Here is an 18,972-nt window from a genome sequence, read left to right on the forward strand (position 1 = left end):
ACACATAGGGACAGTGCTTACTGAAGTGACATCAGTGCTGAGCATGATGTACACATAGGGACAGTGCTTACTGTAGTGACATCAGTGCTGAGCATGAGGTGCATGTAGGCGCAGTGCTTACTGAAGTGATATCAGCACTGAGCATGAGGTATATGTAGGCACAGTGCTTACTGAAGTGATATCAGTACTGAGGATGAGGTACACATAGGGACAGTGCTTACTGAGGTGACATCAGTGCTGAGGATGAGGTACAAATAGGGAAAGTGCTTACTGAAGTGACATCAGTGCTGAGCGTGATGTACACACAGGGACAGTGCTTACTGAAGTGACATCAGTGCTGAGCATGAGGTGCATGTAGGCACAGTGCTTACTGAAGTGATATCAGCACTGAGCATGAGGTATATGTAGGCACAGTGCTTACTGAAGTGTTATCAGTACTGAGCATGAGGTATATGTAGGCATGCTCATTGCTGATATCACTTGCTTACTGAAGTGATATCAGCACTGAGCATGAGGTATATGTAGGCACAGTGCTTACTGAAGTGATATCAGCACTGAGCATGCGGTATATGTAGGCACAGTGCTTACTGAAGGATATCAGTACTGAGCATGAGGTATATGTAGGCATGCTCAGTGCTGATATCACTTGCTTACTGAAGTGATATCAGTACTGAGCATGAGGTATATGTAGGCACATTGCTTACTGAAGTGACATCAGTGCTGAGGATGAGGTACACATAGGCACAGTGCTTACTGAAGTGACATCAGTGCTGAGGATGAGGTACACATAGGCACAGTGCTTACTGAAGTGACATCAGTGCTGAGGATGAGGTACACATAGGCACAGTGCTTACTGAAGTGACATCAGTGCTGAGGATGAGGTACACATAGGGACAGTGCTTACTGAAGTGACATCAGTGCTGAGCATGAGGTATATGTAGGCACATTGCTTAATGAAGTGACATCAGTACTGAGCATGAGGTATATGTAGGCACAGTGCCTAATGAATTTAGCTCTGTTGGGCTGTGATTACATATACTATCACAGCCGTGTCTTGTTCCATAAGCTTACCTTGAACACCTCTGTACTTCCCTTGCTGACTTTAATACACTACTGCTGGGCACCAAATAATTTGTCTGTCTGTAGTCACAGTCATCTCAGCTATCAATTCCAGGTAGGTGTTCCCATGTGTCATCACTAATAAATCCACACAAGTATGAAACTAGTGGAAACTGGATAAATTCTAACTTCATGTTTGATTGCATACTCCTCACAGCCCATACAAGGGAGATAACTACTGACATAGCTAGCCATTAGTATATTTTATACATCTTGTTTAATGTATTCCTTAATTGCTTGAGAATTTGATTTATTCATCAGTGTTGATTATGGGTCCCTTCTATGTCATTACTGGCGAGACTGATCCTAAACAATCAGCCAGTATGCTTGCAAAAGGTCTGACTTGCCTAATAGTGGCAGTGGTAATTGTATACAGGATTCCCCTCACTGGGAGGAGTATGTATTCAAACATGGTGGTTGGAATTGGAATTTATCCAGTTTCCACTAGTTTCATGCTTGTGTGTTTTTATTAGCGATGACACATGGGAACACCTGCCTGGAACTGATAGCTGAGATGACTATGACTACGGACAAACAAATTATTTCGTGCCCAGCAGTAGTATATTAAAGTCAGCAAAGGAAGAACAGAGGTGTCCAAGGTTAGCTTATGGAAAAAGACAAGGCTGTGATAGTACACGTACATGTAATCACGAGCTAACTGACTTAGTCAGAATGTACATGTGCCCAGTAACCTGAGCAAATTTACCGACCACAGAAGGACTACCTTGTACTTAGGCAACATTTACGGATAGATAGAACATTGTAAATGGATGATAACCTTAGGATTATCTGTTGGTATTTAATGTTGACTAGAGGAACCCATTGCAAGTATTAAATGTCCTCCTTCTGTCTGCCACAGTGAAGGAGTTATCCAAGCAGGCGGGTAGCCCGTACCCTGGAGGACTGGACCACCACAAAGCTGTGCACTCTCTCAGGACTCGCACAGACTCCTTTGAGGACTCAGCTGAAGCCACAAGGTGTGTGCAGAGTGCAATAAGGTACCTAAGTTCACTTTTACACATTCAGTATGAGCATTACATAAAGTAAACTAAACTTGGCTAAAGCCACAAGGTGTGTGCAGAGTGCAGTAATGTATACCTAAGTTTACATAACATATTCGATATGGATATTAGATGAAATATGGGTAGCGGCCATGATCGTGTGGTTAAGATGTTGAATTGTCTTTCGGTTGTTAGGACACATGATGTGTGGGTTCAGTCCTGGCTTTGGAGCAGGAATTTGTTCATTCGCCCGCTTGCACTGTCCATGGGACATTAAATGGTGACATTAAGTCGTTGGCCATTTGTGCAGTCTAGCGATCATTGTAGACCACTTGTCTTCTACCGGTATGGCGTGCATATCCGTAACTTGCCCAAGGCTGGTGGTTTATCCCGGGCACTCTGGTTCCCTGCACCCATAAAACTGACTACCATGGCGTAAGTGAAATATTCTTTAGTGTGGCATTAAATCAAATATATGTCTGAAATAAACTGTGTTTACAGATGTATGTACACATGCACATTAAATTCAAATGCCTTTGTGCTTTCATGTTCATTAGTTATTGGCCATGTTGGTTTGATGACAAATTGTGTGGTTTTTTTGTGGGCAGAGTTCGATCAGAATCTCTTGGAGATAAGCCACGCCCCCGTAGTCAACCCGAGCTAGACTGGCAGTTCGATGAAGAGCTGCAGGAGTTACGTACATTGGCTCAGCCGCGGGTGAAGCAGAAGAAGGCGAGTCAGATAGCACAAGAGTTGTCAGACTTGGTTGTCTATACACAAGCTGTCAAATTTAGAGGTAACTGAGTGTGGCATATATTTTACATATACAGTTTGATGTGGATGTGACTGCATTCAAATTAGTAAGTGGAAGAAATACATTCCAGTAAGAAACTGAAGGAGAGTAAATTAACCATGCTTATAGTCTTATGTGGTAATGTACGTGTACATGTATTTACTAAAATAATTAGCATTGTCATCTACATCTAATGGGAGAAAATTCTTCAATATATGGTGTTAACACCAGTCAAGTACATAAATAAATTTCACAGGTTTACATGCTGTAGATGTTGTGACATTAGATTAGCGCAGAATATTATTCATATAAAAAGTACTATAGCTACAGTAAAACAAATGTAATGGAGAACAACATTAGAGTTTTATTAGTACGTCAGTTTTGGTACCATGTGAGATAACATCAACAGTGCAGCATAGTTCATATATACACTTGTGTAGAAATGAACATACAGATGTGGAGTACATAGAAGATGTTGCATAATGCAGGTCGAATACCATGAATATTGCTGTAGTGAGAGGACTGAAATATGCTGAGTTATCAGTTCCATCTTTGTTGCTCCCAGTATTTGTAGTGTTCAACCTTCACTACGCAATAGTCTATTTATTATTTGTTTTAATTATTTCTTTTTGTGCATTTGGATGGTTTTATGTTGAATGTTTTAGTTGTAGGCCTTCACAGTCTTGTATATAACATGACAGCTTGTATGATGTCATGTCTTGTTGCGTTAAAGTTGACTAAACTTCTATCATGACGTCATCCTTTTCTTATTGGAATGTCATAAAGCTAAATGTTTCATTTTAGACGTCATGGAGTCTGTGTATGAAAATATCAAAATGTAATGACAAAAGCTATATCTAACGTGAAATTACACATTTTGCCAGTGATGGAAATCCTGACATTTCACTTACATATACATAACATATTTCACCTGCTGTTTGATCACATAGGTCTGTGTGCCAGTCCAAACACCTCCCTTAAACAGAAGAAAGCTGTCACTAGGAAGAGTCTATTGGCCGGCACCCTGGGGACATCTCCTAGTACACCTAGTATTATGACCACAGGTGAGAAATTTGCGATGGAAACGCATCTATTTTATTGCATTTAGCTCCATAATATTCAATGCAGCTACTGTGAAATGAGTATGTATATGTGTCCATAATTTAAAATATTTTTTGTCAGGTTTAAATGTAGTTTATTCATCTTACTTATTTCCTTGTAGAGGTAAAGTTACATGGACCATAGGTTCGCCAACTTCTTCTATCTCCAGGTGTCGAAATAAACATAGAATACAAAAGAATGTTGCAGAAATACAGTATATGACAGGCAGCTTGATATATCCATGACCCCTGGGTAGCCGGGCTATGCCGATGTCTTCACCATTAATTGTGTGTGACTGTGTACACTGCTTCTCTCTCTGACAGTGACGGAGAAGGCAGAACTGAGCATTCCACATATGGTACCAAAGCGACGCACAGACAACACACCTCTGTCTCACCAGGTGTCTTCTATGAATGAAAACAAGGCTAAACAGCTGTGCAGGAGACATCCCACCGCCACGATCAAGTATCCTTGACCATTAATATTTATTGCCTTGATCCTGTTACACATAGGTCAGTGTCATTCATGTAAGAGGGCCTGAAATGTTTTGCAATGCCTGAATTTGGAAATGATGAAATTTACAAAACTTGCATCATCAGCTTAGGGTTTGTTCTCCACATCATGACTTCACATCTTAACTGTACTTTCACCATACCATCACCAGAAATCTTCGCCTTATTCATTACTTCACACCTTCATGTTACCCCTCAACATCACAAATCTTCACTTCTATAATACATATCTTGACTGAAAACCTTCATGTTATACACATCATGACACGAAATCTTCATCTGTCACATTGCTTATCTATGGTACACACCATGACCTCACAATCTCATGTTACACATCATGACCTCACATCCTCTTGTTTCATGCCCTGACCATACATCCTCATGTTACACATCATGAGCATACATCTTCATGTTACACTCCATGACCTCACATCTTCATGTTACACACCATGACCCCACATCCTCATGTTACACACCATCACCTCACATCCTCATGTTACACATCATGAGCATACATCTTCATGTTACACACCATAACCTTACATCCTGATGTTACACACCATGACCTCACATCATCATGTTACACACCATAACCTCACATCCTGATGTTACACACCATGACCTCACATCCTCATGTTACACATCATGAGCATACATCCTCATGTTACACACCATGACCTCACAACCTCATGTTACACATCATGACAGTACATCTCCATGTTACACACCATGACCTCATATCTTCCTTTTACACTTCATGTCTTCACATATTCAAGCTGTTACAAGCTGTTACAATGTATTCCTTGACCATGTCATAGCCACACAGAGAGGCAGCTAATGAGGACCTACCCTGCAGGTATGAGGATTGACTCCTCCAACTTCAACCCGGTCATCTTCTGGGCGTTTGGTATCCAGATGGTTGCTCTCAATTACCAGACTGAAGGTACAGTCTCCTGATTAAACTACATCCTATGCTTGTAGTGAAGGAAACTCTTTTTCTACAAAGTTATTTAATTACTTTTTTATTTGATTGGAGTTCTACACTGTGTGTGCTATTTTTGGAATATTTTACTTACATAATGGTGGCCAGCATTTCCTTAGTGATACCGGGCAGAGTCCATGGGAAGCCCATGACCATCTGCAGGTTACAGAGTTATTCACTATTAAATTGTACGAGCTACTGTATAAGATACTCATTGTTGGAATATTGTTTGCTTATAAAATTTGAATGTGATCTGTTGTTTGTTTAAATGAAGAGATGTCCAAGAGTTTTAGTGACATGTATTGTAAACTTGTAAATACACATGGATTTCATAACATGACAGTGAGGGAGTGAGTGCTTGGGGTTTAACCTCAGTATAGACAAGTATTATACAAACTGTCATGTGGATGTCTTCCTCGATTTTCATCACTATATTCAGATTGAGGCTTTTTTTTCCACTTTAATGGTTAATAGGTACTGCTGCCTATTCGGGTTTACTTTGTTTATGATGTTGTGGCTCTTGAATCTAATTATTTCTGAAATAATATCATAATTACTAAGAGATCCCGAAGTGTAATAGCTGTATTGCTGTTGTCTTTTGTGCAGATATAGCAATGGCTCTGAACAGTGCGATGTTTGAACAGAATGGCAGGAGTGGATATGTACTTAAGCCTAGTGTCATGTGGGACAAAAGTCATGTCATGTACAACAGATTTAATCCCTGGGACAAAGAGTTTGATGGACTCCATGCCACCACTTTGAATATTGAGGTATAAATATTGTATTTTCTTTTACAGGAGAATTGTAAATTACTGTAAAGTTGGAAATGAGCTGGAGTCCAGCCGGCTCTTGTTAGTTTGACTGTGGCTTATTTCAAAAGGTTGTGTCAGGCTCTGACCCATTTTTACTCCCACCATAATGGTGGCTGCTGTGGTTTAAATGAAATATTCTTGAGTACAGCATAAATAAACAATCAAACAAATAAATAAATCAATTCAAGAGATTTGTCAGGTCCATAATGAAGGACCCTAATACATGTTTATGTACATACCTTGCTGTTAGAGGTGTCATATTGTGAATGAAATAGATGGAGTAGATATATGACTTTAATCACAGGTGAATAAATAAAGAAATAAATGATGAAATGTGGATTTTATTTTCAGACATCGTTGATCTCTGTGTTTTACGTACCATACATGTTAGTGCAGTGAAAATTATAATATAGGATGGCGAATGCATTTATGTGTCTAAGGTACAACAGTATGAAAAAAGATGTACAGGTTAGTGCATCTGTAGTAGTAGTGATAAATACCGAATGAAGAAGCCTTTCTTATGTGGTTTCTGTAGTAATTCCCATGAAATTACGTGCATATACCATGATCTCTTTGTCTGTTGTCAGGTGATCTCTGGTCAGTACGTCTGTGCTAACAATGCAGCCAGTGTCCAGGTAGAGGTGGAAATCCTGGGAATCCCAGTGGACTATGCTAAGCACAAAACAAGGGTGGTCTTCAAAAATGCCCTTAACCCTATCTGGAATGATTCGTTTACATTTCAGGTAACAGCAATGTGTTTGGCCCCTTCGTAGAGAAGGACCCTTGTTAAAACCAAAGAGATGTAAAACACAAATTATGGATCAGCAGATGGAAAACCTGAAACTGTGCATGAAAATACTTTCATTTGCTTTTTTTATAGATTTTTTTAGGCAGTTTATAAGTGCATTAAAAGGTTTGAATTCTACATGGAATTTCATGAACCATATACATGTACATGTAGCTGTTGTTAAGGAACTGTTAGATCACAATATGTCTTTCCCGTAATTTCTAAAGTCGGAACAGATCGTTTAAATAATGTTGACATAAATTTCTAATGTAGGTGAATATAAAGAATTAAAAAGTCATTTGATTGTAAAAAGCTGAGTAAAAGTAATCTTATATGTAGATGTACCTTTCAGCAATCTATATAGCGATGCAGTTTTGCGCTGACTTTTCTTTAGTAAATTATTGTATTACAGTAAATTCAGTTTGCTGAGTCGAAAATCATGTTGCTTTAAGTCACTGTGGCTTAGACAGTAGTTTTTGAGAAAGTAACCCACTGGTGTAGTTTATACTGCCATCTTGAAATGAAATGTTTTTTTGCACATAGCATAAAGAATTGTTCATGGCTATATGGTGAATAGATTCTGGATGAAAGACCACTAGTTAGTACTTGATCAGGAAAGGTTGTGGTAACATTGTGTTCTCGGTCGGAGCATTGGAAGCAATGTTTAATCTGGTCTGTTTGACTCTTACAGGTGATGTTTCATGACTTGGCCTTCGTGCGGTTCGTTGTCATAGACACAAACACTAACCACATGGTATCTCAGAGGATCATAGCTGTGAACCACCTGGCTCCAGGTATTCTACATATCATGCACAGGCATCTTCTAGGATAGATTGTTTGGCATAGCCTTGAGATGTTATGGTGTTTTTTTTTTTTTTTTTTTTTTTTTTTTGGATTGGAGTTGTGCCCTACTCGAGAATATTTCACTTAACACAATACCTAAAATTATGGTGGGAAGAAACCGAGCAGAGCCCGGTAGAAACCTACAGCCATCCTCAGTTGCTGGCAGATCTTCCGACATGCAAACCGAGCTTTCTGCAAGGTTAACTGCCAATGCAGGTAAACAATTAGCATTATTGAAACAGCTCACAGATGATCGGCTCAGTTGTTAAGGGCTTCATTAAGATTTCAGCTTGGTATTAATTTAGTCTTGACTTTCATTTCATTTGTTCAGTACCAGGATTAGTTAACAGTAAGAATTCATGTCATTTGAAGCTTAGGACACCTTATACCAAGCCGAGATGTATCAGATCAGGCTTGTGTTGCAGAATTTTGAAGGAATGTTGAAGGTGCAAATAGAACGCTTTACAAATGAATGTAGTTATGATGCACTTATTGAGTATTAAGCAGGGGTCTGTAGTTGAGGAATACAGGAAAGAATTATGCAATAAAGAGATGCCTTAGCGTATTAAAACTAAGATTCTACATGGTCTGCATGTATTATAATTTTTGAACTGTAGTTGCTTTTGTCATGTTACAGGCTACCGGCATGTTCGTCTCAAAACGCCGTCCAATCAGCCGTGTGAACTGTCAACGTTGTTCATCTACACGAAGACGGAGGAGGACCAGATGGAACAGCTTACCCTTAACGGGACAGGCCCGCCCCACAGTACACAGCGCAAGTCACTGTTCTTCACTAAGAGAGACCCACCAGACATTGGCACGGTACATACATACAACTTTCTCTTAGATTTACCCTAAATCATCATAATGTTTGACTACACACTTGATGACTGTTAAATAGCTGTTAGGATTACAGGAATGTTGTCTGGTTTGGACAGGCTGTTTTGTTTATCGATTTATTTATTTACATGTTTGATTGGAGTTTTAAACAGTACTCAAGAATATTTTACTTATATGTCAGCGGCCAGCATACATGTAAGGCCACAAATGACAAATAAATGGCTTAAGATACTACTTTTGGTTCTGAAAATGACGTTTTCAAGAGAGGATCATCCCACTTTTCTAATATCAATAGAACTCTTGGAATAATGAGCAGACTTGTTGTTTTTCAAATGACTACAATGAGTTCAAGTAACGTGTTCATTTTGCCGCTCTGGCGCTATGTGATACAGGCTAGCAGCCCCAGTGTACAGAAGCTGAAGAGACGGATGTTTTTTATCAGTGTGTTTGGAGTTACCTCCCCTGATGAGTATGTCATCCTGAAGGTCACACAAGATACGCTAGTGGTTGATGCCATTAGCCAGGTGAGTAGATTCTTCAAATTTCAGCTAAACATCAGTCAGCAAGTCAATCAGTGCGAAAATTAACTGATCTTAAAACAACAATCATGAGATAATAGCTTCTTTCTATCCCATGCTTGGCAAAAATATCGTTTCATCTCCAAAATATCTCCCAAAACTTTTAGTTTATACATTTTATACACTTTTAGTTTATACACTTTTAGTTTGAAAGACATAAAGCCAAACAGCATGGACATTTACCATTTATAAAACTTGTAATTTAAAAACATGCATACATCTTGTTAGGTATAAGAAGGCCCCTTCAACCAAGAACCTTTATGTATATTAAGCATCATAATATCTTATTAATAAGTAAGAATTTTTTTTGAGGTGGGGCATTTGTCCGAGAGGTGTTTGTCCACCGAGGCTTTTGTCCATCCCCCTGTGTACTGATTGGCTCTTGTATTGTGCTTGCCAAGTGTAAGGGGTGTAATCATTGGCTTCTTGTATTGTGCAGGCGGTGTATATTAAAGATGTATAATGATTGGTTCTTGTATATTTCCTAAGGCCATTTGTAAGGTGTATATTGATTGTCCCTTAAATCATGCAGACCTGTGTATTGTGTTTAGTGACTGGCTCTTGTATCATGCAGGCCCTGTGCAAAGTATGTAGTGATTGGCTCTTGTATCATACCAGACCTGTGTTAGGCTCTTGTATTATAATGGACCTGTGTTAGGTATGTAGTGATTGGCTTTTGTATTCTACAGGCCCTGTGTAAGGTTGGAAAGACAGATGCTAAGGTGGAGGATTTTGTACTGGTGGAAGATGTACACAGTGGCTGGGAGAAGAAAGACCAGGAGAAGATTGGCCAGCAGAGGATCCTGAGCATGCAGGAGAGAGTTCTGCAGTCTCAGAACAAGTGGAAGGGCTCTGGCAAGTTCATCCTCCGTAAGAAGAGTGATGTAAGTCTGTCATTCATAAAATACCATTTTATATATATATATGTATATAAAATTTTATAAAATATAAATAGCATCAAAGATTTTGCTAGTTCAGTACATACCAAACTGAATGTAGTGCAACTAAGTGAACATGTAAGCAAATACTGTCGTGGTGAGGTGTTTCCAGCTTGCTGGAGTAAGGACATACTGCAGTGAGGTATTAACACCTCACCTGATACCACCTCATTCGACATTACCTGACTCTTATACTATGTTCATTTTCTGCCAGGACCCCAGCAGCAGAGCCTGGATGACCACCATTATGAACAAAGAGCGGGTAGGTAAACTCCTAAAGAGATGAACATACATGTATATGAACATGTAGTCTGTGCTTCTATCCATGACTCAAGATATTAACTTGCAACTTCGAGATAAACATTACAATGACATGTTTTTATGATGTAAAACAACTGACAAAATGTATATGTAAGTTTTTTTTTGTATAAATTTGCAGACTTACTCTCTAGTCACAGGAATACTGCATTTCACCTCAATTTGACATGTGAAACAGCTTAAATGATTCTTTTCTTGCCTTTTCTAATAAGAGTTTATTGAAATTTCTCCAAAACAATTCTTGGGTGGCCCCATCAGGATGATGAATTGATCAAAATCAAGTACACTGTGCTACTAGAGAAAAACGAAATTTCAGGTGTTCAAACCATTTCCATTTGCCTGACCATCTAAAAAGCATCTAGGGACCTAAATACATGTATAAATTGAATAAATGCATGCACAGAAAGGCAGATATTGTATACAGTACCAATCAGGCTTGCTATTTGCTCATCACAATCACACTTGTGTCAAGCAGGCTTCCAGCAATCAGCTACCTTTTACCTGGCAGTCAACTACTCTTTACCTAGCAGTCAGCTACCTTTTACCCAGCAATCAGCTACCTTTTACTTCACATTCAGCTACCGTTCACCTGGCATTCAGCTGCCTTTTAGCATTCCGCTTACCTAGCATTCCGCTACCTTTTACCTAGCATTGTTAGCTACCTTTTACCTAGCATTGTTAGCTTTTACCTAGCATTCAGCTATCTTTTACCTTGCGTTCAGTTACCTTTGCTTCTTTGGTCCTGTCAACTTCAATAATATTTTGGTGTTATTCAGATGTCTTTCTGCTGGTAAGCCACAAGCAAGCCACTTGAACCACGCATGGATTGTTAAAAATTGTTATTTGTAGAGAACTTCAAATTTGACATATTATATACATGTAGTCAGTTATGTGTGTCCTTTGACCTTTTTTTCAGTATATGGTATTAATTAATCTTTCAGCAAAAATCTGATGCCACAGATGAGGATTCCAGTGACTGGGACTCTGAGGAGAACATGTTCCTGGTCTGTGTGTATAACGTGTCCCCAGAGCAACCCTACACCATCTTCAAGGCTCCCACCTCTAGCACTGCACAGGATATCATAGCTCAGGTGAGAACTGGCTCCCCGATAATGGTGGGAAACAGGAGCATAGATTGTGTATCAAAACAAAGACTTGAACTGGAAATATTGCTCAGGTGAACATGCACTCCAATACTATTTTTATAACCTGGCCAAAAGGAAAGCTCTTTTTTTTTCTAAACTGCTAGAACCTTGCAGTACTTAATCTATGGTGACACTAATTTATATTTTTGTTTTACAGACAGAATGAATTTTTGTTCAAGAGTATAAAAATAAGAAAAATCATCTAATTTGTGGGAAATGTTGTCTGTCCCAGACATTTTTCTTGTTAAAGGGGTATTTTCTTGTTCAGAAAGCCTTGAAAAACAGGAAAGTCGTAGAAAAAGTTTGGACAGAAATAAAAAGATGGGTCTTCAAGTTTATTTTCATTTCATTTTTTGATATGACGTAGTTTTGGACAGTGCAGAGATTTTCATGGTGAATGTGCTGCAGTGATTCCAAGGGATTTATGGGTGTATTTAAAGAGGGCTATACAGCAGATTAGCATAATTCCAATTGAATTTTTGGTATCATTTCAGAATATCCCAAACAACCACTTTTCACATGTAACTACTGTAATTCCTCAAACTTTTCAGGTGTTTCCAAGGTGTTTATTCAAGCATATTCCAACCAATGTGTCTCTGAAATGAACTTAAAAATGTGCATAAATTGCCATGAAATTTGCCCCTTCATGTGCGAACAAGTTGAGGAATTGGGTATTCAAAATCCTTAATAAAGTTAATGAAGCAGGTGCATTTTAACTTTTTCAATGTTTAAAATCATTTTAACAGTATAAAAGTCTGATATAAACTGAAAGACTAGAATTTTTGCTCTTCATGTTAACTACAGAACATTTAATTAGCCAAGATGGATTTTTCTACCAAAATATCCAGTATAGCCTCATGAAGATAACAGTGCATTTCTAGTCTTACCCAAGTCATTAAGCTGGCTTCCTCTTCCGCCATATGGTGGATGGTCTGGCAGCAATGTGCGGATGGTCATGGGCCTCCCCATGGTTCTGTCTGGTTTCCTCCCACCATAATGCTGACCGTCATGGAATAAGTGAAATATTCTTGAGTATGGCATAAAACTCCAATCAAGTAAATAAATAATCAAGATCTTAATTTGGCAATCTTGCTGCTTGAGCATAAGGTGACATACCAGGTACTGATCTTGCCAGGTGTCAGTATACAGTTCTGTGGCTGGTGTCATGTCTTGTGTCATGTTTGACATGACATTCCTGTGAGGCAGCACAGGGAATATTTGGACATTGTGATTGGCCTGCCAAAAGGAGACACTGTCGTTCAATGTCTGACTTAATGGTGAGAACCTCAAATTGATCGAATAATTTTGTGCTGGTGAATATCATTTGTGTCAGTCAGAGTTGTGATCTGTTGCCCTAAACAGGCTATGGTAAAGGCACGACGGGCTGAAGACCCCAGACAATTTGTCCTCCTTGAGGAACTCGAGTCAACCCAGCCATTGTCCAGCCAGTCAGGGACGGGACGACGGAGAGGCAGTGACAAACAAGAGAGGCGCATCTTGACAGATGAGGAGAATGTCTTTCAGGCGCAGAGCGAGTGGAAGACCAATGGCAAGTTCATGCTCATTGACAAGGAATCTGTGGAGGTGGAGTTAGATGCCAGTGTGCGCAAGTCTGCTTTGAACCAGGTCAGTAAAGCAGACTGCTGCTTTATGTAGATATGTGTCTAGAGCAGAACAAACCAATGTGATTTTGGGTATAGAACATTGATATGAGGTTTTCAACTTAAAGATTCTCTACCTCTGAGACAGCAATATTGGCACAGGATGGCAGCTTGCGCATCCTTTAAATAATTTTTTTTTAGTCTTCACCCTGTAACATAAGACACCTATTACAGAAGATCAAAGGGTACATGAAACACTTGGTTTCTGTTTCTTAATATGGGGTGGCCGAACATAAAAATACATGGGGCATAAAAATGGCTTTAGACTACGGTTTTTCTAAGGCCCCTGATGTCAGTCTGGAAATTGTTAAAGTATCCTTCTGTCATGACATCTGTGGCGATCGATAGCTATCAAAGTAACTTTGTTTTCAGTGGTGGAGAGAGCTTGAATTAGCGACACTAATCTGGTCTCGCAATCTGATTGTGTTCATCTGGCTATATTTTATTTACTTAATGCCCTTTTGAACAGTTGGCCACAGAGATGATTGATTATATAGAAACATAATGGAGTCAATATTCCACAGTACATGTACCACTCCAATTGCTTTGTAATGTATTTGGTAAACAAAACTGCTTGTTGACATAATTGACCAGTGCCTTGTGAGTAAATAGTCAGTCTGCAGGTTTACCCTCTAACATGAACATATTGTGTCATTCTCATTTGCATACAGAAGAAGATTATGCTGCTTCATGGACGAGGGAAAGACAAGAAGCATCGTCTGAAGAAGATACCAAAGACTTTACCTGGAGGAGAACAAGCTTACAGCCCTACCCTACAGGAAGGTGGGTCGTGTTCCCGTTAGTGTCCTGAGGTGGAGTCATTAGCCATGTAATATGTTAACTTCAAGTGCTGGAACAAAATAGTTCCCTAATTTATGCAGTTAAATATCGTAGTAATTCTGTGTGCAATACGTTAACTTCAGGTAGGCCAGCACATGCCTCAAGCATGTCAAGTGGCTCATCCAACAAGAAACGGAAAAGGGCAAAAATTAAGGTGGATTTAGCTTTTCAATTTTAGTTTCAAATGAATGATTAGATTTATGAAATTTCATTTAAATCAGGCATTGACATGAACTTTTAATTTTTGCTGTTTGAAATCAATGTAATAGTATCAGTATGATTTATTTTTCAGTTTGTCTACTTTCTTTGATAGTTTGTGGTTTATAGAAGTTCTTAGTATATGGGTGCAGCATTAAAAATAGTCATATATCTACTGTGGCCTGATCACATTTGTATACACATTTCTAGATCTGTTCTGAAACATCTTGTGGTTTTTGAGTTTTAACGAGGTATGGTTCTTTTTAAATGCTTTTAACCATGTTCGTCGTCTTGTTTTGATTTTTAATGTTCCCATCATGTTGAAAACCATTCACAGCCTCCTGGTGTAAATATGTTCTCACTACAGCATGGCAGGAAATATTGCTGACGTAGTGTCAATCATTCATTTATTCAGTCCAGACTTCTGGGATTTTGCGTATTTCAGAGTTACAGAGGAAAACCTCGCCACTGGCTCACCTCAGCCCTAGCAGCAGCCCTACCTTCCCCACAGAGACCAAGACCAGTGCTTCCAAGTTCAAACGACTCTCCTCCAAATTCAGCTTCAAGGTTGGCAAGTGAGCTTCTCTGATCAGGCTAGATATCTCCATGGAGGACTTTTCATTGACTGTGAAACCATGCAGAGACGATTTCATGACAATTTTTGCAACTTTTTGTACTGGAACAATTTTTTTACTACTTAAACAGTGTTGGACAATACTGATGATGACGTTGTGGAGAGGCCGGAAAAATGCAGAGATGTTCCCCCAAAGACCAAAAATTATATGAATACGTGACAAATTTTTAATTATGTATATCCCCCTCCCCCCCATCTTGCTGGAGTCAAGACAGTATTGGGGGGGCCTGGTTGTGCCCTGCTACCTTTCCTGTGTGTGCAATAGTGTCCGCCTCACAAACCACCAGACTTCTGTTTTATTTGTATGTTTTTTATATGGAGCTTAAGCCTGTGATACAACTTAAGTCAGTGGGACTTATGGAGACCAATCTTGTCAGTGATAAATATTTCATGTTGTTTCACGTGTTTGTTTAGAGCTATACCTCATTATATATACATATATATATATATATATATATATATATCGCGTCCGCATTCTATGGTTCTATTTTGTTTTACATGGAATACATGTATATATCATCAACATCAATTGTTACCCTGGAGTTTTAAACAAAGCATAAAGCGTCCTGTGAAATGTAGTCACTCTTGTACTGTTAGATGTCGTGCGTTTCATTGTTACGTTTGTGTTGTCATCATTTTTTAAGCAGCATTTTTGGTTCGAAAAGGTGGACACATTTAGTTCACATTGTAGGTCAAGTATGTAGCAAATGATGGACGAGAAAGTAACACTTGTTAGTTTTAAGGGCTGTGTGAATCACTGTGTTTTAAATCTCTTATCTGGTGTCTGCAAGACATGGCACTGAACTCCACCACTCTCACAGACACCAAGCCAGCCTTGGTCTAAATATTTAATCCTGTACTTTTCTTCAATTCTTTTAAACATATATATTGGCAAAGAAACAATTAAGCTTAAATAATTTAAATAGTTACATAATTGCATGGGTGACAAACAAAGGACATTTTGATGGCTTCAAGAGAAGTTTATATTTATCTGATTACATGTATGTGAAACTAGAAGATGGTCGGAGAGAGTGCAAAAGTCTGCCACAGATGACCACACAAATTTCAACACTAAATTTATTCCCTGTATGCCACTGGTGAAGAATTTAAAAAAAAAAAAATCCCCTGAAGTCCAGTACCCACCAAAATTGAATCCTTAAATCCATAATAAACTGGGGGTAACTAATAATACCCTCAGAATATGTCTGCTGAATCACATCATGAAAACAGTGACGGCCCAGCACAGGAGTTATCACAAGCATCCTCTGCAGATAGTCTGCCTGTTGTCAACTTTGACCTCTTAGTAGTGGTCAACATTTAATGAAGAAGGTGAAGATATGTGGCGTTATATTCCCAAGTTGAACATCTGCTAATTGCCTGCCATATACAGCACAGCAAGAAAGTAGGAACTATGACCACACCTACACACTGTGCATCACGGGGAAATATGTGCACGGTACATGGGTATACGGTCGCTTTTTTGTGGTACTTTAAGATCAGAACTTTCTGGTTGAAGGACGAGCTCTAGTTTTATCTTCTTTTTCACGCAGATAAAGGAATTTTGGTATTAGTTTGTACTGAAATGTATACAACAGGAAAGAATACATGTATACATGCAAGATATACATGATCAATGTATATATAAAACACAAGGCTTTGTTACATGTTTATTCTGGTGGTGTTTGATGTAAACTTTTCATGTGGAGCAGATTAGAATTTATTTGGGCATTTATTTTGTCATTTTGATGTTTGTGAAGATAGCTACATAGATTGGACATGTAAGATACATGTACATATAGGTTTATGCATGGATATTGATGTAATTAAATGTTGCACAGGTGCGTCACCAGCCATAATTTACAAGATTTAGTCTGCAAGAAATCCCACACTTTGCTTTTGTGGATTTCATTTTTTGCCCATTTCTGATGTTAGGGCAGTACTTTTTCCAGTATTGAATGCAGTCATAATGGCAGTAAATATGAAATGTAAACTTACATGTATCTGGACTAAATGTAGTGCAGAAAGCTGCCAGTAGGGGCCTATGAATGAATGACTTCTCATGATATGGAGAAAACCAGATTCATTTATTTAATAATTAACTTAACAGGTAAAACTCCTTTCTGCCTTTAGCAATGCAATCCAAAGCTGTGTATTGTTTTGTGCTTTCTTCTTGTACCCAACATTTTTGGTGTACATATATTTTATAAAATACCTAGGCTCTGGTTCATACACTATTCTACAAGCAAGGCAGTATTTTTTACTGTGATTAGATTCTCATTGTGTAGCCTCAGAACCTCTTCCGATACCAGTGTGTGACAGAATTGCTAGAATTGCATGAAGAAAGCCTTAAGGTTCAGGTCTGTAAGATTAACAATGCAGTATAGCTCATAGTTATTTATAGCTGAAACATTCGTTCAGAATCATCTTTTGGTAGCTCCCATACTTTATCTTTGATGGAACATAAAGGTATTCATGAGATGACGTTAAATGGTACAGTTACGTGTTTGAGATCGAGGAACACTGGTAGACAATTTTCGTGGAATGATATGCCATTTAACAAATCCTCCAAGATTCGCAAAAACGCCAGTGATACCCTTCAAATTGGTTATAATGTAGTAAAGCAATTGATATTACATCAATTACCATTTACAATGTAACTCTTCTTTTAAAACACAAAGGATTGCAGAAGTAACATTTTATTGAGTGTCATTCACTTCAAAGTTCTGGATTGCACATTACTGGTTCATAAATGTGCCAGTCATTTTGTCGTCATTGGAACCTCAGGTGTTGTTGCCTTCTCAATGTGCTGAATTCATGTACGTCTGTCTGGATGATGTTAAATGCGTTAATAGCTACTTTGGTTAATCTGAAACCAACTGTGATTATTGTTAATATTTGTTTAGGATATTTATGAGATATTTTGCTAGCCTTGTTTATTAGTTTCACCATGTTTTTTAGTGTTCTTGTTATTACATACATGTCTAGCTTGAAACTCTTATACATGTGCAAATATTATGTTTCACGATCAACTTTTATGCATTTCCCAGTCATCACGCATTAGCAAGACATACAAATTTGCATGTACATGAAGGCTAAGAATGACAAATTGTTGTTGTTGAGATACCTTGTTGCCAGTGTCACAGAGTTGCCCATATAAGTTCCCCGTCTTGATAGAGGCCATGCGTTACTACATATGTTGTTGTTACACATGTATTTATGACATTTCCCCTGGGCGATGCACCCCCCCCCCCCCCTCCCCACCCAAGGCATTTCTGGGCTCCCAAGCTTCCACCGAGGCATCTTATCTTCCTGTCTCCATTTCCACTTGCTTTTTCTACTTGTTATACTATGATACAAATATATCAATATATATGTGTATGATTTGTCAACATTTTTGATATTCCAGTGGGTTTTGCAGGGTATGACATGTACATGTACTTGTTATTGAATCTTGTTGCAGATTAGAGAGTTATTATTTTAGGGCCAAGTTCATTATAAAATTCATCTTTATCCTTGCCCTGTAGGCTAATCTTGACCTGCATAGGTGGATACAGGTTTGGGGTGATCTGCAAATATCACTGGAATCTTTTCATAAAATGGGCTGGACATAGTCCGCTTATCAGGGGTTGGCCTGACCCTATGTGACCAAAGTTGAGATATATATGAATCTATATATAAAAATTCAGAACATTGTTTGGCTGTTGTTGTACGTTGACAACAAAATATATTTATTATCTTCACAAGGTTGTTTCTTGTTTTGTACATAATATGAAGCTGTGAAGACATGGTTTTGTTTAGCCCCAATTTCTGAGGGTGCAACAGACTCTGACTGCCATGGACTGTTGTACATATGTGTGCGTGTACATTGTA

At 38.6% G+C, this 18,972-nt stretch overlaps 1 protein-coding gene across 1 annotated transcript in view; it reads left to right on the top strand.

Moving 5' to 3' along the window:
• The window catches only part of LOC135467417 (uncharacterized), a 224,329-nt gene extending 208,865 nt beyond the window's left edge, over window positions 1-15,464 (top strand). Inside the window, exons 29-44 of the mRNA XM_064745189.1 lie at window positions 1,979-2,117; window positions 2,729-2,916; window positions 3,864-3,977; window positions 4,338-4,479; window positions 5,345-5,469; window positions 6,115-6,278; window positions 6,908-7,063; window positions 7,799-7,901; window positions 8,588-8,772; window positions 9,183-9,314; window positions 10,058-10,252; window positions 10,521-10,568; window positions 11,566-11,715; window positions 13,132-13,395; window positions 14,102-14,213; window positions 14,914-15,464. Coding sequence (XP_064601259.1) covers window positions 1,979-2,117; window positions 2,729-2,916; window positions 3,864-3,977; window positions 4,338-4,479; window positions 5,345-5,469; window positions 6,115-6,278; window positions 6,908-7,063; window positions 7,799-7,901; window positions 8,588-8,772; window positions 9,183-9,314; window positions 10,058-10,252; window positions 10,521-10,568; window positions 11,566-11,715; window positions 13,132-13,395; window positions 14,102-14,213; window positions 14,914-15,047 — 2,351 coding nt within the window. The 3' untranslated portion in view covers window positions 15,048-15,464. The remainder of the gene's footprint in view (window positions 1-1,978; window positions 2,118-2,728; window positions 2,917-3,863; window positions 3,978-4,337; window positions 4,480-5,344; window positions 5,470-6,114; window positions 6,279-6,907; window positions 7,064-7,798; window positions 7,902-8,587; window positions 8,773-9,182; window positions 9,315-10,057; window positions 10,253-10,520; window positions 10,569-11,565; window positions 11,716-13,131; window positions 13,396-14,101; window positions 14,214-14,913) is intronic.
• The last annotated feature ends 3,508 nt before the right edge of the window (window positions 15,465-18,972 follow it).

This window comes from Liolophura sinensis, chromosome 6 (assembly GCF_032854445.1).
Source record: "Liolophura sinensis isolate JHLJ2023 chromosome 6, CUHK_Ljap_v2, whole genome shotgun sequence".
Lineage (NCBI taxonomy): Eukaryota > Metazoa > Mollusca > Polyplacophora > Chitonida > Chitonidae > Liolophura > Liolophura sinensis.